The sequence below is a fragment of the Typopeltis vanoorti genome, chromosome 13, assembly GCF_054136105.1.
Source record: "Typopeltis vanoorti isolate ZY-2024b chromosome 13, IOZ_Tvanoo_1.0, whole genome shotgun sequence".
NCBI classification, from domain to species: Eukaryota; Metazoa; Arthropoda; class Arachnida; order Uropygi; family Thelyphonidae; genus Typopeltis; species Typopeltis vanoorti.
The window spans coordinates 73689240-73714319 of NC_143561.1; the positions used below are offsets into that span (position 1 = coordinate 73689240).

At 35.8% G+C, this 25080-nt stretch overlaps 1 protein-coding gene across 5 annotated transcripts in view; it reads right to left on the reverse strand.

The window, feature by feature from the left end:
* Oseg6 (intraflagellar transport protein Oseg6) overlaps window positions 1–25080 on the reverse strand; it is a 745559-nt gene that overhangs the window by 352512 nt on the left and 367967 nt on the right. For all 5 annotated transcript variants that reach the window (XR_016549279.1, XM_090403102.1, XM_090403101.1 and 2 more), the window contains 2 exons: window positions 21833–21930; window positions 4069–4130 (listed from right to left, as the gene is read on the reverse strand). Coding sequence is in view for 4 of the 5 variants with exons in the window: in XM_090403102.1 (XP_090259228.1) it covers window positions 4069–4130; window positions 21833–21930 (160 nt within the window). In the remaining variant the exon portion in view is untranslated. The remainder of the gene's footprint in view (window positions 1–4068; window positions 4131–21832; window positions 21931–25080) is intronic.

Consider the following 25080-nt stretch of genomic DNA (forward strand, 5'->3'; position numbering starts at 1 on the left):
CATAAACTAAGGACAAATATGCAAGATACATTGTGCTATGGGTCATAATCTATCATCAAGAGCCTACTGTCTCACGCACGCACGCACACACACACACACACACACATCTCACCAAAACTGTGCCTTAAATACATTCACTATCTCGGGTAATGAATTCCAATTACCTATTATTCTCAATGTGAAAAAAACCTACTGAATCCCCACCACACACACACACACTCATACCCTCTTTATAATGCTTACAGGAATGGCAGCTTATTCTTTCTGTCTCCCATCCCTTCATTTTATGAACCCTCTTCCACATTTATCTAGTAACCCTTTCATTTACTAATAACCCTTTTCCAACTTTTGTCTCAATCATATCCCCTATCTCTTTCTCCTCCTACTTGCTTCTATCCAGGTGATTGAGCTGGTTGATTTGTGTCAACATAAAGACGGAGAAAGAGAGGAGATATGATTGATATATAAGTTGATCAAGGATTGTTACTGGATTAATGTGGAAAATATTTTTCATAGAATGGAGGATGAGAGTAGAACAAGAAACATTCCAGGAAGCTGTATAAGAAAGATGTGAGCAGGGGTTGGTTGTTTGCATGGAGAGTGGAATGCAGTGCCTGATAATGTGGTGAATGCACATACATTCACCACATTATCAGGTGAATGTATGTGCATTCATTCAGGAATTTGAACTTACGAGTTGAAAGCATAGTTTGAGGAGCTTTGTGTGTAACAGTGTGTACCACCCACGATGAGTCTTTTAACTCCATGGAGGTCTGGTATTAAAAATAATAATACATACTAACAGGATGTACCATGAGAATGAGAAGGTGAGGATTAGACGTTAGGTCTGAAGTCCTAGTCGGTTCTCCACATTCCTGAAATGGCTGTGAAAGGCTCCTCCCAGTTATCCATTTAATTTTAACCAACTGAATTTTATATTTTAAATTTTAAAAAATATTTTTTTTAATTTAAAAAAAAAATAAAACTTTAAAAACTTTTTGCTCAACCTTGCACCTCTCAGCAACATGTTACAGATCTTTTGATGATTTAACTTAACCCTTACCAGAGGTACAATGCTTACTGGCACTATTCCATGTTGTGACTATTTAAAAGAATTAATACTTGCATCTCTTCATTTTTCAGAGTGATCTGCTTTAATTTTATTTAGAAATTAATTTAGAAAAGGAAAATCAAAAAATAGTAATTTTTGTTTTATATTTTGTTTATGCATCTGCTATGAGTCAATTATTAAAATGGACTTTCAACAAATAAGCTTCTTCTGAAATACCAACTATGAACTGAAATAATATGTTGGTAAAATCATCATGCAGTTCAAGTATGTTTATTTAGTTGATTCAATTTCCAATTTTATTATTATTATTAACATTATACCTCCATGTGTAAAAATACATCATGGATAGTCCATACTCTCATGCAAAAATATCATCAAATTGTGCCTTAAACCCATTCGCAGTTTCACTCGGCATACTTTCAGGCAATACATTCCACTCATCAATAACACTTCATGCAAAGAACTTACTCCTCACTCCCTTGCTCACCCCCTCCTTATACAGCTTCCAGGGATGACCTCACGATCTACACTTGTCTCCCTCTACTCCACGAAAACTGCCTCCATGTTAATCTGATAAAAACTCATCACCAACTTATACATCTCAATCATATTCCCCTCTCCTTCTTTTCACAAGATTCTGAAAGTTGCATTTCCTCAATCTATCCTCATATCTCACATTCCATAAACCTGAAAAACTGACTGAGTGAACCTTCTCTGGATCCTCTCTAGTACATTCTCATGCACTTGAAAACCAGTGATTAGATCTGTGCACAGTAGTCTATATGTGGCCTGATTAAAGCCTTATACAAGAGAAACAAACTCTTTACTTCTATATGTCAAGGTCCTCCTCATGATTGCCATAATATCTTGTGATATTCTTACAATTTTAGAAATCTGATCCCTTATTTTCAAGTCTCTGTCCACCAACATTCCCAGATCTCTCATCTCTTCCACCTCCTTCAAAATTTTCTCATTAATGGAATATTCTGACATCATCCAAACCTTGCCTATCAAATTTCAAGACCCTGCACTTTGCAATATATCTATCTATCTATCTATCTGATATCTCCACTCATTTGCTCATTCACACAGTCTAATTACATCCTTCCGAGCGGTCACACCATTTACTGTACTTCTCATAGCTCTTCTCAACATTGCACCATTGACAAACAGCTACACATCTCTAGATAAGCCAGTCCCAATGTCATTAACGTACAAGTTAAACAATAATGGTCCCAAAACAGATCCCTGTGGTACTCTACTAGTGACCTAACTCTTTTGGGATAACACTCCACCATACAGACCCAGGTAATACCTGTTTGACAGCCAATCACCTATCCAACTCGCAACTCTCTTATCCAATCCCATTTGTTTCCATTTAGTTACCAGCTTATCATGTGACAATCTATCAAAGGCCTTTAAAATTCAAGTATGCTACTGTAATATGTCTCCTTTATTTAATGAGTTTGTCACCTTGTTGTAGTAAATAAGGAGATGGCAAAAACATAACTTTCCTTAATGAACTCATGCTGACCATCATAGAGAATACTGCTATTATTAAACCAATTTTGAATCCTAGTTCTCATCTAATGCTTTAATAACAAGTCCAGACAAATAGACTGGCTTATAATTTGTAGACTTAGTCTTATCCTCCTTCTCTTGCTTTTGTGGAGTGGAACAATTTTTCTTGGACTTGCCATGTTGCAAGAATCCTATTAAACAGATGTACCAAGGATGCCATTAATTCTCTAGATCATTCTTTCAGGAGATGCAGTGATATACTGGCAAGTCCTAATGGCTTATTTACATCAAGTTTACTTAATTCCTCACATACCTCCTACTCAATCACAATCAATTCCTTTACCATATCCCTCTGAATTCCAGCTTCTCATGATGCCTTCACAAGGATGAAATCTGCCATTGTCAACCTCATCCTGCCATAGTCATTCTTTCTCTTACTTGCCATGTATCGAAAGAACTCACTAGAATTTTTTTTGGTTTGATTGGATAACTTCTTCTCATACTGTACTTTTGCTGTTTTTATCAACTAAGTCAACTGAACTTTCTCCCTTACTCTTTGTACTCTTTATGCAACTGATTATTATCAACATGTATCTTGTGTTGCTCCTACAGTGCTTTCTTCTTCTTCTTCCAGATTTTATGCTTAATCTCTTCATTCATCCATTTTTACTCCTGCCTTATGTAGTGTTTCACTTTTGAAATACACTCAGATATTGCTGCTGCTATTAAACAGCTGATCAATGCACAAGCTGCATCTGTCTCCTTTCAGTCAACTTATCTTTCCATTCTAAACTACTAGTTGACTCTTAAGCTTTTCATAATCACCAGCCCTTTAGTTTCACATATATCCCTTCTTCACAGAGGTTCATATATGTCTGTTGGCAACCCTGGTAATAGTGTCATGGTCACTGCTGCCAAATGGAGGAAGATTACACTTCATTCACAATCACATCCTATGATGATAATATCAGAATCTAAGACTCTCAAATCCTCATGTGCCCTCTGTTATAAATTGCCTAAGATAGTTGTCCCTTAAGAACTCAAGGAGTTCATTCTCCTAGTTCTTTAATGCTCTCTCTTCATTTTTTATAAATTTTATTTTCCAACCAAAACTGAAATGAACTCCAGTAATTATGTTTAAAAAAATCTGGAATTATGGAATTCCAATCAATCTTTACACTGCAGAGAGACCAAACCATTCCTATGCCTCCAATATTTATTCATTTATTTCTCTATTTATTTATGAACAATTAAAGCATTTATAATCAAAATGTAAAATTAAAGCGCACACACTGATGAACTTTTTACTGATAATGCACTGGTAAAATTATCATACTAAGAATAAATTTGTGTGATTATTTAGTTTCTAATCTGATTTAGCTTTAATTCTTTTTTTTTTTAATATTTTCAAGCAAAAACTAAAATAAACTCTTCTAATGATGTTTAAAAAACTGAAATTATGAATTCCCATCTACCTTTATACTCTGTAGAGACCAGACCATTCCAACATCTCCAATATGTCTATATACTTGAATTGCTGAAAAAGAAATTCTGTTATTCACTTTGAATAAAACTTACAGATAACAGTTTTTTTATTCAAAATTATAAAGTTGTATTAAACACAATATTTCCATTTTGTTTTGAGATAAACTCAAAACAAAACTGAAATATTTTCTTTGTTGTATAGGTTTCTATATCAGGATGCACCTAATGTTTTCCAAGTTCTTGCTTATTTTCATAGTCTTTGTCTTTTTATTGCAAATTTTCATGGCAAATTTATTACATCAGTTATTCAATTTAGTTAGGGAATCTTGCAGACTTGTAATCGATTTATTTAGAAGTATAACATCATCTACATAAAGAAAAGAGATGAGATTAATATATCCAATTTTGATATCAGGCTAATGCCACTTTCCATGGAGCATGATTCTATATCATGCTCCATGTAGATGAAAATAACAGGAGATAGTGTGGATCCATCTTTTCCCATGTAATTTTATGTCAAACCATACACCTCCTTTAAATCAAAGGAGGTGGATGGTTTGACAGGAATTAAAAGCACATCAGGAATTAAAAGCATATCAGAAAATTACAAAGAGCTTTTCCTACTTAGTGTTCCAGGCAAGATTTATGAGAGTACACTTGAGAAGAGACAATTGTGGAAGGAAAGAGGATTCATAGGACAAAATAGAGGTTGTTAGGATTACACTGGCCAACAACAAAAAATATTTTTTCTGCTGATTATGATCTGACACTTGTTTTTTACTAATTTGGGTGCGCTGATTTCAAATATCAAACCCATTTTTCTCTATCACGTCAGGTTTTTCCTCTATGGCATTTTCTTTTTGCTAATTTGTAAGTTTTTGATAGTTTTAAGGAGGCAGTACTATTTACAGGATCAAAAAAATCGATTTTTTTAATATTATTTTCTGAAAGTATGTACTTTTAAAAATCAGTTCCTAACTTTTTATCAAGAAATTCGAAAATTTCCCGAAGATATAGCCTATTACTCAAAGCGGTGCGCAGATCAGAATCGGAGCGCTCACCGCTCTCGCTTGTTAGTAAAAGAATAAATGTGTAAGAACCTGCAATGGCACATACTGGTGCTTTGAATGCGAGAGAGGCTGATAACCGACCTAATACATTTAGGTGATGAAATTGCCTAAAACAAATGAATGCTATATGCATCACAGTGGACAAAGAACGATCGAAATCAGTCAATCGTTAATCGATCGTGAAAGTATGATGAGCGCTTAAAACGTTTCAATAAAGCCTTTGTTTTTTTTTTTGTCTTGTTAATTGCATGTTAGTCAGCAGTGAAGAAAATACATCATGTCTACTACTCGAAATTGTGTCAATAGTGTAGATTCCTTCTGCTACATTTGTGGCAGCTTTACTGTTCACAGTCAAAGGACAAATATCACTGATTTCGTTAAGAAAGTGTACTTTGCATACTTTGACGTAAAAATTGCAGATCAGGACAAGTCATGGGCTCCAAATAAAGTGTGTAAATCGTGTGTAGAAAATTTATGACAGTGGAGCAAGGGAAAATGCCAAAAATTAGCTTTTGGCATTCCAATGATTTGCCGTGAGCCGAAAAATCACGTAGATGATTGCTATTTTTGTTTAGTTCAGACTTCTGGTTATAATAAGAAGAATAAGAAAAAAATTGTGTATCCAAATCTTGACTCAGAATTCGGCCAGTTGCTCATTCCAATGAAATAGCCGTGACAATTTATAAAGGACTTCCTTTACTTGAGAACGAGCATGATCGGGATATGCCAGATGTTCTTGAGGAGCAAGACCCGGATGTTGATTTAGACAATGAAAATTTACTTTCTAGTTCTGGATCGCAACGTTTTACTCAAGCGGAATTGAATGACTTAGTAAGAGATTTGGGCCTATCAAAGGAATCACCGGAATTGTTAGCTTCAAGATTAAATGAAAAAAACTTACTGGAGCAAGATACGAAGATAACTTTTTATCGTAGCAGGGAAAGTAATCTTGTACAATATTTTAAACACGAGTGTGGGTTTGTTTACCGTAACAATGTGTCAGGTTTACTAACTGAAATGAGTGTTGTATAATATCATCCAAATGAGTGGCATTTATTTATCGACAGTTCAAGCAGAAGTCTCAAGTGTGTCTTACTACACAATGGGAATGTATATGGCTCAATTCCTACTGGCTATTCAGTCCACTTAAAGGAAACATATGAGGACATTAAAAAGGTTCTGAAGTTATTAAAATATACAGACCATAACTGGATCATCCTTGTGGATCTTAAAATGGTGAACCTTTTACTTGGCTTTCAAAGAGGATATACAAAGTTTCCGTGTTTTCTATGCTTCTGGGATAGTCGAGCTAAAAACCAACACTGGAGTCAGAAACATTGGCCTCTTAGAATATCCTTAAATGTTGAAGTACAGAATGTTATAAATCAACCTTTAATCAACAGAGAAAAAATAATTTTTCCACCTCTACACATCAAACTAGGTCTTATGAAGCAGTATGTTAAAGCTTTAGATTTACAAGGTGACTGTTTCCAATACATATGTGAAAAATTTCCACGACTTAGTTATGAAAAAATTAAAGCCGGTGTATTTGATGGACCACAAATTAGAACTTTAACGAGAGACCCAAATTTCATCAACTCTATGAACGAAATTGAGAAAGAGGCCTGGACTTCATTTATGATGGTTGCGAATAATTTTCTTGGAAACAAAAAAGAGTGCAATTACAAAGATCTAGTGGAAACAATGCTTGAAATTTTCCAGCGCCTAGGTTGCAACATGAGCATAAAGCTTCATTTCCTATACAGTCATCTTGATAGATTTCCCGAGAATTTAGGTGCTGTAAGCGATGAACAAGGCGAAAGATTTCATCAAGACTTAAAAACTATGGAAGATTGGTACCAAGGAAGATGGGATTCTCACATGATGGCCGACTACTGCTGGAGTATTCAAAGGGATTGCCAAAACAGAACACACAGCAGAAATTGCTACAAACAAAAATTTATTCCCTGAAACTCATGTATAAGTAAAATTGTTATTTTTTTATAAATATTCTTGTAATTTTTAATGAATATTGTTAAGTAGTTATGTATCTAATTATCAGCCTCTCTCGCATTCAAAGCACCAGTACGTGCTGTTGCAGGTTCTTACGCATTTATTCGTTTACTAACAAGTGAGAGCGGTGAGCGCTCCAATTCTGATCTGCACACCACTTTGAATAATAGGCTATATCTTCGATAATTTTTGGAATTTCTTGATAAAAAGTTAGGAACAGATTTTTAAAAGTACATACTTTCAGAAAATAATATTAAAAAATCGATTTTTTTGATCCTCTAAATAGTACTGCCTCCTTAAAACTATCAAAAACTTACAAATTAGCAAAAAGAAATGCCAGAGAGGAAAAACCTGACGTGAGAGAGAAAAATAGGTTTGATATTTGAAATCAGCGCACCTAAATTAGTAAAAAACAAGTCTCATATAAAAGTCAGCAAAAATTGTGTTGGACTGTGTTATTTTCACTTTTAGACAAACATTTAAGAAATCATGGAAATATAAGAAGAATCTGTATTTAAGGTTTGTAGATTTGGAAAATGCACATATCACAAGATGCCATTCAGAAAGTCTGTTCAAATTGTGACAATTTATGGGATGTTATATAACTCAAATAGAAACTATGTATTGCACGATATAACTCAAATAGAGACCATGTATTGCATGATATAACATCCTATAAACTGTAGCAATTTGAACAGACTTTCTGAATGGCATCTTGTGATATGTGCATTTTCCAAATCTACAAACCTTGAATACAGATCCTTGTTATATTCCCATGATTTCTTAAATGTTTGTCTAAAAGTGAAAATCTAATCCTAACAACCTCTATTTTGTCCTCTGAATCCTCTTTCCTTCCACAATTTTTCTTTGTCTCTTCTCAAATGTACTTCCATAAATCTTGCCTGGAACACTAAGTAGGAAAAGCCGTTTGTAATTTTCTGATTTGCTTTTAATTCCTTTTTGCAGATGCAGACTAGGAGAGCGACTCCAGTCAAATTATTATTATTATTATTATTCCTAACACCTCCAAGGAGTCCGAAGACTCATTGCGGGAGGAATACCTACAACTGTCTCAACCACTACACGAACCTCTACTATGAATCAACGCCATCTACTGCCCAACACCACCATAACTGGTATTCTATGTCTGTAAATTGTGTGTGTTCTGAAGGGCTGATTTGTCTGTATGCAGGAAAAAACCTGAGTTTCCGCGAGAAAAAACCCTGCTACCTCCATATGAGATCGGCTAACTCACCTTCGACTGAAATCGTCCAGATAATGATTCCTCCCGTCGTGACGAGAATTGTAGGCCTATTCCAATCGAAGGGCACAATGTACAGTTGTTCTTCCAATTGCGTTACGGAGGCACTTAATTCATCCTTCTAACCAGGCCTTCTGAATTATGCTGGGCAACCATTGTAAACATTTTATACCTCCACATTTGAGCATTTCTGGTTGAATATCATTTAGTTAGATGCTTTTCCACATTTCAGACTGTTGGTGTTTTTTTCTGCTTCATGCATTGATATGTACTCCTGATTGCATTCCTGTGGAATTTCTATCACTGTTCTATCACTTCTGGTCTCATTTAGTCAGTAATCTTACAAATTAATTACTCCAGACATCTAATATGTTACTATCTTAATTTTCATGTAGCCTTTATCATCTCCGATTCATTTTACAATATGCTTTCCTCTACTTCTAAGCTTTTTTTTTTCATAGCTTCCAGAACATCTCGCCAACTTCTTGATATTTATCTTCTATATTCATACCAAATTCTTCCCATAGCTTTAACTACTTTTACATACTGCTTCACTTCTTTACATCTTTCTCTGTATTCTCTTAGAGCCATGTTGACTTATTCTATGAACTTATTAAATGAACCATGATTGCTTCTAACTTTCTGAGTGCAAAAGGACTTTCTTCCATCCCTGAAGACAACTTCACCATATGCCTCCCTAATTGAATTAATGTTTTTCATTGGAGTCTGCCAATGAGAATGCAAGGTTTGGTCGGTGTTTTTATAATACTTCCTTTTTCTTGAATAGTACTTGTATATTACTCTTCAATTCATCTCTGAAAACTGCTCAACTTTGTTTCTTCTTTTTAAAGCTTCCTTAGAAATTTTTCTTTTTAATATGATATTAAATTTTTTCCTACTCAAAACTAAATTGTGATCACTTCCTATTTCCAATCCTCTGTATTTTATGTCTTGATACAGTGTGAAAAACTGTCATCAACAATAACACTGTCAATGAGAATTTTCTTATTTCTTGATTCTTCTCATCATGTGAATTTATTTTGGAACATGGCACTAATCATTACCAACACCATGTTCCAAAACAAATACCCTTAGTGTATTATTATTACAATTAATACATTAGACAATTTGTGGTGACTGTGATTTGTGGTTACCATTACCGTTATTATTAACTTTACTGTTTCTCCAAACACTTTCCCCATACATTGTCTGGTATTCATTTCCTACTTACTCTTTAAATCTTCAAGAAGGATCAACTTTTCCTTTATGTCAGGTGCTTCTCTAATGACTCAAAAAATTCTCCTCTTATTTCTTAGTAGAACTAGAACTTCTGTGTGAGCATAGGCACAAATAAGTTGAATTGTCTGATTCCTCAATTTGATGTTCTGGCCACTTCACTCTACAGATATGACAATTCAAGAAGAATTGTCATATCATCATGTTTAGTGTTGAATATTACAGCTACTCTTTCCTTTTCTTGATCATTATTTTCTGAATCATCTTGTAATAATTGTTTAAAGAATCTCACCTGATTTTTGTCTTCTGTGTTTTACTAACATCAATTATGTTAAGTAGCTTCTCTAATTCTGCCAGTTCAACTTGTTTTCTACTGATCCTTTTAATGTTGATAGTGCCCATCTTGAATTCTGCTGATGTTCAGTATAAGTTTGTTCCAGCAGCTAACTTTTTGCTGTTTATGCTGGTTCCCTGATGAAAGTAGCTGAAGTAGCTTCTTTAACACTTTCGCTGCCATGCTCCTCGGGCATAATTTGTTACCGCATGCCAAGCACTTTCACTTCTACAAGGTTAGTACAAGTTATCTTGTAGCTGGCTTATCAGACAGAATTTTGTTTCATACATCAACTATGAGTAATCTTGTATCACCCCCAACCTATGTCTTACATGCACTGACAACTGTGTAACATGAGTTCAGAGTCAGTGACGTTCAGCATTCAGTGCAGTAAGGTTTATTGCATCTAGGCTCACAATTATTTAAAATTATCTAAATAAAAACCTTCTGTTATGCCATGGCCAGTAAAAGAAAGCTTGCTGATGAAGAATCAGAAGCTTACACTAATATGAGCAATGATGAATGGAATGAATTATTTGGTTCCGATTCTGAAGATAATTATATCCTATAGACGACTCTAGCGATGACTCAGATGATGATGATATATCGTACATAAATATATGTATATGTTAAAAAAACTTCAAAAAATTGTTCTATTTGCATTAATAAATACACAGTTTACGCAACAACACCTCTCATAATATACTATACTTTTACTGAAATTATTTTCCTTCTACCAAGCCCCCCAGATGTGCTCTCCACTTTATTCACAAGCCAAGGGTCCAAATTAACGTGTTTATAATACGGGTTAACTCGTGCTTGGCATAGGAGGTCAGTAATCGACATATGAGTATATTCGTAGTTGGCTTGCGAAGCTCATATACCAACTACGAGTATACTCGTAGTTGGCAGCGAACGTGTTAATTGGACAATACTCTAGCTGACATGACATTTCATCTTATTACACAATCACTGTGCTTGGATTTAAGCCAATATAGAATAAAATTTGGCCATGAATCTTAAATTGCCAGCCCATCCTCATTTGTTCAAGTATCCACATAGAAACTGCTAAAAGAATGCCCCATAAAAAAAAGTGAGGGACTGAACATCAGGTCAGAAGCTGCAGCCAGTGGAGATCCCCTTGTGGTTATCTAGCTTTGACTCTTAATTGGCCCAAAGAAAATTAGAATAATCTTTTTGTGTTTCTTATTACCAGAATATCTAATAATGCTAAAATTATCTTTCTTTAAATTATTATTTTTCTTGTTGTTCATGAAGCCATTAGAAATCTCAATAGAAATCTATATGGGAAATTGCCAAATTTCATGTATATCTGTCTATCTAACTATATATATATATATATATATATAAAATAAAAAATATATACCTATATAAAAAAAGTCATTCACCAAGAAAAACAGCAATGCTGAATGCATGTGTTCTATCTGGAGAAAATATCTCTACAAATACTGTTAAGAAGCAACATGCCACAATGTCATTCACCAAGAAAAAAAGCAATGCTGAATGCATGTCTTCTATCTGGAGAATATATCTCTACAAGTACTGTTAAGATGTAACATGCCACAAGTGCTCAAACAGTAATGTAATGTCATCTGAATCAATGTCAACTTAACGTGTTACAAGTACTCAGAAGGCAAGAAAATGAATATGTATTGAAGCAATCAACTGATTTGTACACAAGGGACAAAGCTGTACAGCTGAGAGGAGACCTCTAAATAGCCTTCAAAGGGATATGAAGAACTGACCAGGGCTTCTGACCTAATGTCCAATCCTCACCTTCTCGTGGAGCATCCTGTTGGGTATCTATCTGGATATTGAACGAACGAGGATGGGCTCGCAATTTGGGATTTAGTCGACCAAATTGTATTCTTATTGGCTTAAACCAAAATACAAAATGATGGTACAACATGACAAAATTTCATGCCGGCTGGGGCGTTGCCCACATTAACAAGAGGCCCCCGTTGTTTTCGCCAGGGAACCAAGGCGAACAGTGAAAAGTCAGCTACTGGAACAAATCTGAAAGCACACCCTAACTCAACATACCAAGAGTTAAAGATCGGTACTATCAACAAAAGAAGCCTGAATGGCAAAGAAATGGAGACAGCTGAAGAATTAGATAAGTACCAGATCGACATAATACGAGTGACTGAAACTAAAAAGACAAAACCTGGTGAGATCTTTATCAGCAATAAATACAAATTTAGCAAATGACAATCAAGGAAAAGAAGGAGTAGCCATAGTATTCAACACAAAATACGAGGCTAATCTTCTTGAATGGCAGGCAGTCTCAAGTAGAGTGACGTGGGCAAATATCAGAATGGGGAATTGGACAATGAGACTTATTTGTGCCTATGGTCCCACAGAAGGTTCTACTAAGATAGAAGTGGAGGAATTTTTTGATGCTTTTGAAAAGCAACTGACACAACGAAAAAGGAAAAGTTGGCCCTTGTTGGGATCTAAATAGCAGAGTATGAAATGATTGTCAGACATACAAAAATATTTTGGGAAAATTTGGAGAAAAGAACGAAGCTAATAATAATGGCAAATACCTGTTGGATTTCTGCTCAGAACATAGACTGGTCATTACTAACACCATGTTCCAACATAAAAATGTGCACAAATTCACATGGAGAGAAGAAGCAAGGAATAAGAAAAGTCTCATTGACTATGTTATTGTTGATAGTGATGTTTTCTCCCTGGTGCAGGACACCAGAGTGTACAAAGGATTTGAAATAGGGAGCGATCACTATTTAGTCTTGAGCAGGATAAAATTGAATTTCATATTGAAAAGAATAACATGCAAGAAAGTTTTAAAGCTAATAAAAGTTGAGCAGCAGCTCTCAGATGTGAACTGTAGACTAAAATACACAAAGATTATTGAAGAAAAAATGAAAGAGTTTGAGAAGAGGAACCAAACCTTGGAGATTCGGTGGCAAGCCTTGAAGAAAACTCTGATTAATTCAGCCAGAGAGGCATGTGGTGAGGTTGTCTGCAAAGTTAGAAAAATCAGAACTGCATGGTGGACACAGGAAGTTAAAGAGGCAGTGAAGAGTAGAGAGGTAAGGAAAAGAAGAAAGCACATCAAAAGTTCCTGGCAAATAAGTCAGCATTTGCTCTTAGAGAATACAGGAAAAAATGCAAGAAAGAGAAACACTGTGTAAAACTAGCTAAACAAAAGTCATGGGAGGACTTTGGCAAAAACATAGAAAGTATAACCTTCAAGTATGGAATAATTACTTCGAAAAATTGCTAAATGAAACAAGCAGTGATAGCACAGTTGTAAAAAACACTCAACAGGCATACAGTCAGGAATACATATACATACTTGAATTAGAAAAAGCCATCAAAGGCTTGAAATGTGGAAAGGCAGCAGGAGTAGATGATATTCGACTAGAAATGCTGAGGTATGGTGGTATAAAAGTCTTACAGTGGCTACACTGCATAGTTCAGAAAGCCTGGACAGAGGGAAGAATTCCCGATGATGGGAGTATAGCTCTCATAGTACCCATATATAAAAAGGGAAATAAAACTGAATGTGAGAATTACAGAGGTATTTTCCTACTGAGTGTTCCTGGCAAGATCTATGCAAGTATACTTGAGAAATGCTTGAGAAGAATTGTGGAAGAAAAGCTTGGTGAAGAACAAGCTGGATTCAGGCCAAATAGAGGCTGTCAGCATCAGATCTACACTTTACGAGAAATAGTTGAGAAAGCATGGGAATATAACAAAGATATGTATTTAAGTTTTGTAGATCTGGAAAAGGCATATAACAAGATGCCAAGAGAGAAGCTGTTCAATATGCTGCAGTTATATGATGTCGATGGGGGCATTATATCAAGCAATACTTAGTCTTTATTTGAGTTGTAAGTCAGCAGTTAGAATTGAAGGAAGTACAGGAAGATGGTTTAATGTTAAATCTGGTGTGAGACAAGGATGTACATTATCCCTTCTATTATTCATTATCTACATGGATCACATTATGAAGGAAAGTGGTATTAAACATGATATCAAAATTGGAGATGTTAATGTCAGCTCATTGTGTTATTTATGCAGACGATGTTATACTTCTAAATAAATTCGCTACAAGTTTGCAAGATTCCCTGACTAAATTGAATAACTGTTGTTATAAGTATATTACTATTATTATTATTATCCCAAGACCTCATGGAGTCAAAGACTCATCTGGGAGGTCCTTTTATCACACACACACACACACATCTCATCATACCGTGTCTTAAACACACTCAAACTCCTTGCAGACACCACCCTCTGAGGCAAAGCATTCCAATCATTCACAACTCTGCACGAAAAAAACCTGCCTCTCACTCTCCTACTCACACCCTCTTTATACAGTTTCCAGGGATGATCTCTGGTACTCCCCTTATCTCCTACTATTCTCTGTAGAACTTCTCCACGATTGACCCTATAACAACCCCTTACCAACTTGTAGGTCTCTATCATATCTCCTCTCTTCCTCCTGTCCACCAGACTCTGCAAATTACATCTTCTCAATCTTTCCTCATACTCGACATTCCAGAGGTCAGAAACTACCTTAGTCAGTCACCTTTGGACCCTTTCCAACATCTCTTCATCCTTCTGAAAACCTGGTGACCAAATCTGGGCACAATAGTTCATGTGTGGCCTTATCAAAGCCTTATACAACAGAACAAGAATCTTCCTACTTCTACACGTCAGTGTCCTCCGCATCATTCCCAGAAGCCTTTGTGTTGTCTTCACAATTTTGCAGGTGTCCCCTAAATTTTAGATCCTTATCCACTATCACCCCTAGATCTGTTATTTCCTCTACTTCCAACAATATAATCTCACCAAGCATAAATTCTGCATCCCATCTTTGTTTCCAAAATTTTAAAACTTCGCATTTTGCAACATTGAACTCACATCCCCATTTCCTTGCCCAATCACTCAATTTATGCAAGTCTTCTTCTAAGGCCACAACATCTTCACTACTCTTTATGGTTCATCCCAACTTTGCATCATCTGCAAACAACTGAATATCTCCATCCAAATATTCGCCAATATCATTAATATACAAGTTAAACAGTAATGGCCCTAAAACAGACCCTTGAGGCACTCCACTAGTGACTTTCCTTTTCCTGGATATCGCACCCCATACACAACTTGTTGATACCTATCAGATAGCCAGTCTCCAATCCAATGCACTAATCTAATATCCAACCCCATCTGCTCTAGTGTGACTGTCAATTTATCATGAGTTACTCTATCAAAAGCCTTTGCGAAATCCAAGTATATTACTGTGTATCCTTCTCCTCTGTCCAAGGAAGCAGTCACTTTAATGTAATAAGTAAGTAGATTACTAAAACATGACCTCCCTTTAGCAAATCCATGCTGTCCATCAAAGATAATACCATTGTTGCCAACCCAACTCTGGATCCTAGTTCTCACAAGCTTCTCCAACAACTTAACCACAACACCTGACACACAGATAGGCCTATAGTTTGATGCTTGATTTCGATCACCTCCTTTATGAAGTGGCACAATCTTGCCCTCCTTCCACTCTTTAGGAACTTGACCAAGTGCAAGACTCGTATTAAAAAAATATGTCAAAGCAGGTGTCAACTCCCTGGCACATTCCTTCAGAATATGTGGTAATATATTATCACGTCCCACAGCTTAATTTACATCTAGTTTACTCAACTCCCCAAACACCTCTTGCTCAATTACAGTTAGTCTCTCCTCCCCATCATCAACTGCTCTCAATCTCTCCATGAAGTCGCATTCACAAGATTGAAAGATCTTTATGAACTGCTCATTAAGTATCTGCACCACACATTCTGCAACAGCTGTTTTTATACCATTTTCTCCAATTGATATCATCCTTCCATAATCATTCTTTATTTTGCTGGCTACATATCGAAAGAACTCCCTAGGATTCTTTTTGGCTTCATTAGCTAACTGCTATTTACCTCTCTTTAGCTACTCTCACCAACCAAGTCACCCTCCTTGCCTGGTCTTTGTAGACCTCACGAAATTGGTTATTTCTACTTCTCTTATGCTGCCTCCACAATGCACTTTTTCTCTGTATCGCATTCTTAATCTCTTTATTCATCCATCTCACACCTACCTTATTTAACCTTCTCACCCTTGGAATACATTTAGACATTGCATCTACTAGATAGTTTTTGAAAATCCTCCAAGCTGCATTGATCTCTTTTCCAGCAAACTTCTCATTCCATGCATGCTACACCCTCAAGCTGTCTCCTGAGCTCTTCATAATCACCCCCGCCCTTTGCAGTTCCACATATACCCTTTTCTCACAGGAGTCCTCGCACTGCTGGCAACCACCCAGGTTGCCAGCAGTGCCAGCAGTGCGAAATAAAAATAATCACCTCATGGTCACTCTCACCAATTGGTGGATGATTTGACACCTCATTTATAATTACATCCTCTGATGAGATGACCAAATCCAAGACCCTTAATCCTTGTGTGCCCTCTGTTACATACAGTCTGAAGTAGTTATCTCTCAAAAACTCAAGAAACTCATTTTTTTTATTTCCAGTTGCTATCTCATCATTCCAGTCTATATTGCCATAATTAAAATCACCCACAATGATCATCCTTTTCTTATTTGCTTGGATAATTTGACTATACATTTCACTATCACCACCATCCACATTACCTGGTCTATAACAACATCCCATCAAGTATTTGATTCCATTCACCTTTATCTCACACCATACTGCCTCAAAACCACTGGCACTATTTCCGTCTTTCATCTCTACTTTCTATAGACATAACTCTTTCTCTATCATCAATAGCACTCCCCCCTCCCTTTTTACCCCTTCTATCCTCACAAAACACATCATACCCTTCCATCTCTATTCCTGTCAGGATTTCATCATCTTCCAACCATGTCTCACTTATTCCAACAATCTTTGGGTGAACAGATGCAATTAGTGCAACCATTTCATCTGCCTTGTTTCTTATACTTCTAGCATTTGTATACAAACACAACAGCTCATTTCTGGATCTACAGCTAGTTCCACTGATACCACTCACTCGATGTGATCTCTCCATGCTGGACTGGGGCCATTTCCCTTTCTGCTTCTTCATTTTAGAACCCTTTTCAATTCCAACTGTTTCATCTTGATCCCTGGTCATCCCATTCCTTTCCTGCCTACACATGCTCTCACCTCCTCTTGCTGGATCCACTTTCTCATGCTGTGTACCCCTGTCCACCCTGAGCCTCCCCGTTTCCCTGCTCCTCTTGCACACCTATTCTCTCATTTTCAGTACTCATACCACTCACTTCCCCATTCATATCCACCTCTTCAATCTCTCCTGTCTTACTCTCCTGCTCTTCCACATCACTCCCCTCTCGATCTCATTCATTCTCTCTATTCACTTCTCTACCTTCCAGCAGCAGTCTCTCCAAGCAACTCACACCATAACCACTCAAATGCAGTCCACTGCTCCCATACAGCTCACTTCGTCCCTCAAACTCATTCCACACATTAACAAACTGTACTCCCATCTCCTAACACATTTCAGTCAGCATATCATTCATAATCCTTGCTCTCTGTGTCATTTCACCACAGTCATACCTAGGCAACACACTGATACCCTTCCTGTCACACTATTCTCTTTTATCCTTCCAAGCAGCCTGCATATGGTATGCAGGTCAGCATTAAAAAGACAATGACAATGAAAATAGGTAGAATTGTTGAACATGTCAACTGTGTTGTGAACAGGGAACCTGTGGAACAAGTAAAACATTTCAGCTAATTAGGCACGATTTTTAGTGAAGATGGTGTTGGATTCTGAATGAAGAGAAATTTAGATTATTAATATTCCTTTCAGAATCCAACATAATCCACCATGGCAAAGGCTACATTTGTAAATATTATTTTATGTAAATCTCTTGTTATAAATTATTATTCATGTAATTGCCTTGAGTTTATTTATTAAGTTTTATTAATTAATCTAAAATTTGTGTTAGTGTGTTAGCAATAGTAGAACTCTGTATTGAAATGAATGATATAATCACGTAATCACAAGAAAGATATTTATTTAACCAAATATTTCGGTCTGGAAATAGCAGACCATCGTCGGTGGTATTACAAGAACAGTTTAAAAAAATATACAAGCTAGAATACTAACAATAGATCGTTGAAATTAGAACATGCCGCGTGATGTTATATCACTAAGTATGAAACGAAATATTTTGAAGTAGAAACATCACTATTGAAATCACTATCATGTATTGAAATATCACTCTGTTTATTTTGTTTATTTCTGATTTAACATTATAAGAAACTGTATATATAAGCTTAATATACCTTATGTGAATTATAACATTTTAGTTTTTATTTATTATTACCAGTGCGTAAAGGTATAATGTTATGCAATACTTCTGTTTTTATTTTATTTTGTTTGTTACTATGGAGACGGGCGAGAAATAGCTGGCGTGTGTGTGAATGGCAAGATATTGTATTGAACGGAGAGAAGGAATTGACATAAACAGAGCACGAGAAACATTTTTGGTGGGAAAATAGAAGAGAGGTATATAAGCTAAGAGCGGAGAAAACCGGGGCTCTTTTCTTCATCAGGACGGACCACTCAGGGATAGGAGAGCATTTTAGTATAGCACAGGCAGACAAGGAAAATACGGAGTAGCAGAAAAGGAATGCTGTAACTAGAACCTTAGTGGTGTAATTAAGCTATTAAATTACTGGGAAAGTATTAGGCAACTGAGAATAATTCTAGAAGTTAAAGAATTACTGCGTGTTCCATTAGTTTCATGGAACTTTAACAGAGTGCTGAATTAATCAAATAGTGAATGAATGAGGAATGAGGAAGGAATGAGCATTTTCCTTTATCCAAATACGTCCATATATGTAAAGTGCAACCATTAAAAGTTCAGTTATCATTGAGAAGATTTATTCTAATTAGTGCTGGCATAGTGTGCTAAATAAATACAGTTATTAAGTGAGCCCATAGTGAAATTGATGAGCAAAGGATTTACCCGGTAAGAACTGTCCATTTATATGTTACTTCAGAGCAGAAATATATGTGTGATTCCTCCTGTTATTCTCCACATTAACTATAACTTTTTTGCTGAAATCAGCCAGAGTAAGAAGTATTAAAGTGTATACTTGTGAAGCAGTTGTTGCCACCTTTAATATGTTGAGACTTTGCTGACTGTGTGATAATAGTAAAAATAGTTACTAAGAGATTTTGTGACATTGAACTCTATTAGAAGTTAATTCAAGGTTGTGAAAGCTGTAAATTTGACAGCAGAATGATCATAGATTGAATCTATAAGATGTTGTGACCAGTATGCTAAGATATTTATATTGTTTTCTTGTCAGAGTTGAGCTTAAGTATATATTATATAACCCTGAATTAAATGTTTTGTTTTATTGATTTTAAATTTGTGTTTGCCTGAATCTTGTTTATTGCACCGTCCATAAAATTATCGGACCTAGCGGGAGCCTTAAAATTAAGAGATAAACTCGGCCTGTATAAGAAGTAAAGTTACTATAAAAAATTAGTTATTGGTTGTTGAAATTTTATTTTTCACTTGGTTAGAGTATAATAAATTTAGTTTAATCCTTTATCCAAGTGTGAGCAAACAAAGTTTGCGCCTGAAAGTATCTTCAGGACTGGGGTAAGGTGGTGCAACACCAGGACAACTCGTTGCAAAGGTGGAGCAAGCTACCAACAACTCCTGTCTCAGTATCTCCTATAATGCATAATGCAAAACACATCTCCTTGCAGATATGTCTAATGTTATGCATTAAAGGAAGGGCCACTACCCAGACTAGTTTCGACATTTATTGAGGTCTCTTCAGTGGGAGCCAGGCCCAAGTTGAGATACCAGGCAGAAGCATTAGCAGGTCATTTCTACCGATAGGAGTTGCCAAATGGTGTGCCACCCTTTTTTTTAATAAATGACTCTGGATTTAGAGAAAGATATCCGCAAGGAGATGTGTTTTGCATTATGGGAGATACTGAGATAGGAGTGATGTTAGTTGCTCCACCTTTGCAACGAGTCGCCCGGTGTTGTACCACCTTACTCCAGTCCTGAAGATACTTTCAGGCGCAAACTTTGTTTGCTCACACTTGGATAAAGGATTAACCTAAATTTATTATACTCTAACCAAGTGAAAAATAAAATTTCAACATCTTTCTCTAAATCTAGAGTAATTTATTAAAAAGGGGTGGCACACCATTCGGCAATTCTTATAGGTGGAGATGACCTGCTAATGCTTCTGCCTGGTATCTCAACTTGGGCCTGGCTCCCACTGAAGAGACCTCAATAAAGGTCGAAACTAGTCTGGGTAGTGGCCCTTCCCTTAATGCATAACATTAGACATATCTGCAAGGAGATGTGTTTTGCATTATGCATTATAGGAGATACTGAGACAAGAGTTGTTGGTATCTTGCTCCACCTTTGCAATGAGTTGCCCTGGTGTTGTACCACCTTACCCCAGTCCTGAAGATACTTTCAGGTGCAAACTTTGTTTGCTCACACTTGGATAAAGGATTAAACTAAATTTATTATAGTTATTGGTTGGTTCCACTATATTCCAATAGACTAATCTAGATATAGAGTGGCGTAGTCTAAAAATATAAATTTCTCTATATTAAAATTAGTAATCAACCAGCAACTAATTACTTGTTTAAAAACTAAGTTAAAACAAGATGACGGATCGAATACTAGGAAGAAGTACGATCCAACAATGGTAAAATAAATATGGAAATAGACAACAGAATCAACAAGGTCATTTGTTGATTATGGTAGGAAGTCATTTGAATAAATTCATATGGAATAAGAGAGAAATTAGTCAGAACACTAAATTAGCTGTATACAAGACAGTGTTCAAACCAGTTTTAACTTATGGATCTGAGAGCTGGGTCAGAAGTAAAACACTTGACCAAAGACTAGAGACTGCAGATATGAGAGTCCTGAGAAAGACTAGAGGTGTGAACAGATGGCATCAATGGCAATATCATATTAAAAATGAGGATATTAGGAAAGAACTTGACATTGTCAGCATCCAGGAATGCATTAGCAGAGCTAATCTCAGGTGGTATGGTCACTTAAATAAAATGAGCGAGGAAAGATTAGCAAAACAAGCGTTCTCTACCAGGTTGGCAGGAAAACGACCCAGAGGAAGACCAAGATATAGGTGGATTGATACGGTACAAAGTGCCTTAGACGATAATGTCAGAGTCTTGACAAGCAACAGACTGATTTGGAGGAAAATTGTAGATAGGAAGTTAGTAATGATGTAAATTTTTCACATAGTACTATCATATCCTGTACACCCCTTGAGGGTACATGTCAGGAATTGATGATGATCTATTTTTGTGTAATGCGATTTTAGCAATTTAGTTAATTTCACATTTTTATTTTACCATCTGAGATAATCAACTAAAGTGGCTTTTGTGATGACAAATTATCAAGAAAATTACAAGTGGCCTTAGTGAAGTAGATTTTACATTATATGATGCAGAATTAAAATAGTTCTATTATTCTAACAGTGAGCTGGATATCAATATTTCACAATATTTGGAAAAATACATGGAGAGGTCTTTTATTTGTCCAGTGCATGATCACAAGCCTTGCTAAATGAGCATTACTTAAACCTTAACCCCATCCAAATTCTAATTAGGTTACTTACCTTTCATGGATGAAATTGCCATAAAAATAAATTCTCCTTTCACAAAACTTTTAAACTTTTACCCCCAATATAAAATTACATTTTAAGTACAGATATAAAAGTAGTACAGTTTAATAAAGATCTATTTAATAGAGATGATCAATGCTTTACCTAGTTCAACGTTCAGATTATACACAGCTGCATTTCCAAGTTCCAACCAATCGTCCTTATTTTTCAAAAACTGACATATACTTAATGCTTCTCTAAACCTAAACAGAACAGAAAAAATGCATGTTAAAGTTATAAAAACAACTGCTATTTCTAGTCTATATTATTTCTTTACTTTGAATAAAAATACAACCATAACACTAAGCTCCAGACCTAATTCTGCTAAATAGTCTAAATAGGTAGGATTGTGATGCAATTTGGTATGTAGGTTTTTTATCTGATTGCACTCTCTCTCTCTCCAAAGTTGATCATGTATCATGATTTAAGGGATTTTGTACTATTTATATTATGGTCATTGTTCATAGTGACAGGGAAAAAACTAAACATTAAATTTTGTTTTAAATCTGGGTAAAAGTGAAACTTACTTAATAAAACAAATGTATGGCTACAATGCACTATTTGTCTTGTGTGGTCTGAAGGATTTATTAAATTTTGGGATAGATGTGAACACCTTGCAGATGAAAAGCATTGTGATGACCAATAATGATTATAACTCCAGAAATGTAAGGTGCTGCCACAGAATGAGTCTTTAAGATGATGGGAGAAAAACTGAACATTAACATAGAAAAGGTTCATGAAATTGTGACAGAAGAGTTGTGAAAAATGAAAGATCTTCATTAGATTTGTTCTCTGCACAGTATGAAAAAAAAAAAAAAAAAACCCTCAAAGTATACACAAAGCTCATTCAAAGAATGTTTCATGACCCTCCTCACTCAATAATCTTGCTTCCAATATAATTCACACACAAGGCAACAAATAGAATGGCAACCAAATTCTCTATGAACAGATCAAAAATGTAAGTTTTTTTTTAGTAGATAACTTTTTTTTTGACAATACGGGAATTTTTCACAAGGAAATCATTCTATCAAGTTAGACGGTGAACGAGGAGACTATTTACAAGATTTGGATGATTTGTTTAAAGTAATTTGCTAAATAAGGCTGCATGCACCATGTATTACAATGCTAAGCATTATTTAAATATTTATTCAGGCTTATTTGTTGGTTTAAGCTTCTAATTACGCTTAATGGAATGAAATACAGAATCTATACTGAACTTAAGGAAGGGGAGAGATATTAAAATGTAGGATAGCAGAGATAAACTGCATTCCTTATTCCCACTTATCCATGTAAATTAGTCTTAAAAAAATGCTTCATAGAAGTAAAAACAGAAGTGTCCAGTTCTATATCATCATCATCATCATCATCATCAAATTCCTGCCATGTACCCTCAAGGGGTGTACAGGATATGACAGTACTACATGAAAAAATTACATCATTACTAACTTCCTATCTACAATTTTCCTCCAAATCAGTCTGTTACTTGTCAAGACTCCAACATTATCAGATCTTATATTTCTATCGTCTAAGGCACTTTGTACCGTATCAATCCACCTATATCTTGGTCTTCCTCTGGGTCGTTTTCCTGCCAACCTGGCAGAGAACACTTGTTTTGCTAATCTTTCCTCTCCCATTCTATTTAAGTGACCATACCATCTGAGATTAGCTCTGCTAACGCATTCCTGGATGCTGACAATGTCAAGTTCTTTCCTCATATCCTCATTTTTAATACGATATTGCCATTGATGCCATCTGTTCACGCCTCTAATCTTTCTCAGGACTCTCATATCTGCGGTCTCTAGTCTTTGGTCAAGTGTTTTACTTCTGACCCAGCTCTCAGATCCATAAGTTAAAATTGGTTTGAACACAGTCTTGTATACAGCTAATTTAGTGTTCCGACTAATTTCTTTCTTATTCCATATGAATTTATTCAATTGACTTCCCACGATACCAGCTTTGCTAATTCTGTTGTCTATTTCTATATTTAGTTTACCATCTTCAGCAAAAATTGTGCCTAAGTAGCTGAAATGTTTTACTTGTTCCACAGGTTCTCCATTCACAACACAGTTGACATTTTCAATGATTCTGCCTATTTTCATTGTCTTTGTCTTTTTATTGCTGACCTTCATACCATATCTATTACAAGAGCTATTCAATTTAGTCAGAGAATCTTGCAGACTTGTAGCGAATTTATTTAGAAGTATAACATCATCTGCATAAAGCAAAGAGCTGACATTAACATCTCCAATTTTGATATAAGGTTTAATACCACATTCCTTCATAATGTGATCCATATAGATAATGAATAACAGAGGGGATAATGTACATCCTTGTCTCACACCAGATTTAACATTAAACCATCTTCCTGTACTTCCTTCAATTCTAACTGCTGACTCACAACTCAAATAAAGACTAAGTATTGCTTGATATAATGCCCCATTGACACCATATAACTGCAGCGTATTGAATAGCTTCTCTCTTGGCACCTTGTCATATGCCTTTTCCAAATCGACAAAACTTAAATACAGATCTTTGTTATATTCCCATGCTTTCTCGACTACTTGTCGTATAGTGAAGATCTGATCCTGACAGCCTCTATTTGGCCTGAATCCAGCTTGTTCTTCACCAAGCTTTTCTTCCACAATTCTTCTCAACCGTTTCTCAAGTATACTTGCATAGATCTTGCCAGGAACACTCAGTAGGGAAATACCTCTGTAATTCTCACATTCAGTTTTATTTCCCTTTTTATATATGGGTACTATGAGAGCTCTACTCCAATCATCGGGAATTCGTCCCTCTGTCCAGGCTTTCTGAACTATGCAGTGCAGCCACTGTAAGACTCTTATACCACCATACTTCAGCATTTCTGGTCGAATATCATCTACTCCTGCTGCCTTTCCACATTTCAAGCCTTTGATGGCTTTTTCTACTTCAAGTATGGATATGTATTCCTGACTGCATGCCTGGTCAGTGTTTTTTATCATTGTGCTGTCATCACTGCTTGTTTCATTTAGCAGTTTTTCAAAGTAATTACTCCATACTTCAAGGATATCTTTTTCTCCTGTTTTCATTTCACCTTTATCATCTCTAATTCCTTTTACAGCACTCTTTCCTCCATTCCTAAGCTTCTTCAACAACCTCCAGAATATTTTGCCACCTTCTTGATATTTATTTTCTATATTCTTGCCAAAGTCCTCCCATGACTTTTGTTTAGTTAGTTTTACACACTGTTTAGCTTTCTTACATTTGTCTCTGTATTCTGTAAGAGTAAAAGCTGACTTATTTGCCAGGAACTTTTGATATGCTTTCTTCTTTTCCTTCACTGCCTCTTTAACTTCCTGTGTCCACCAGGG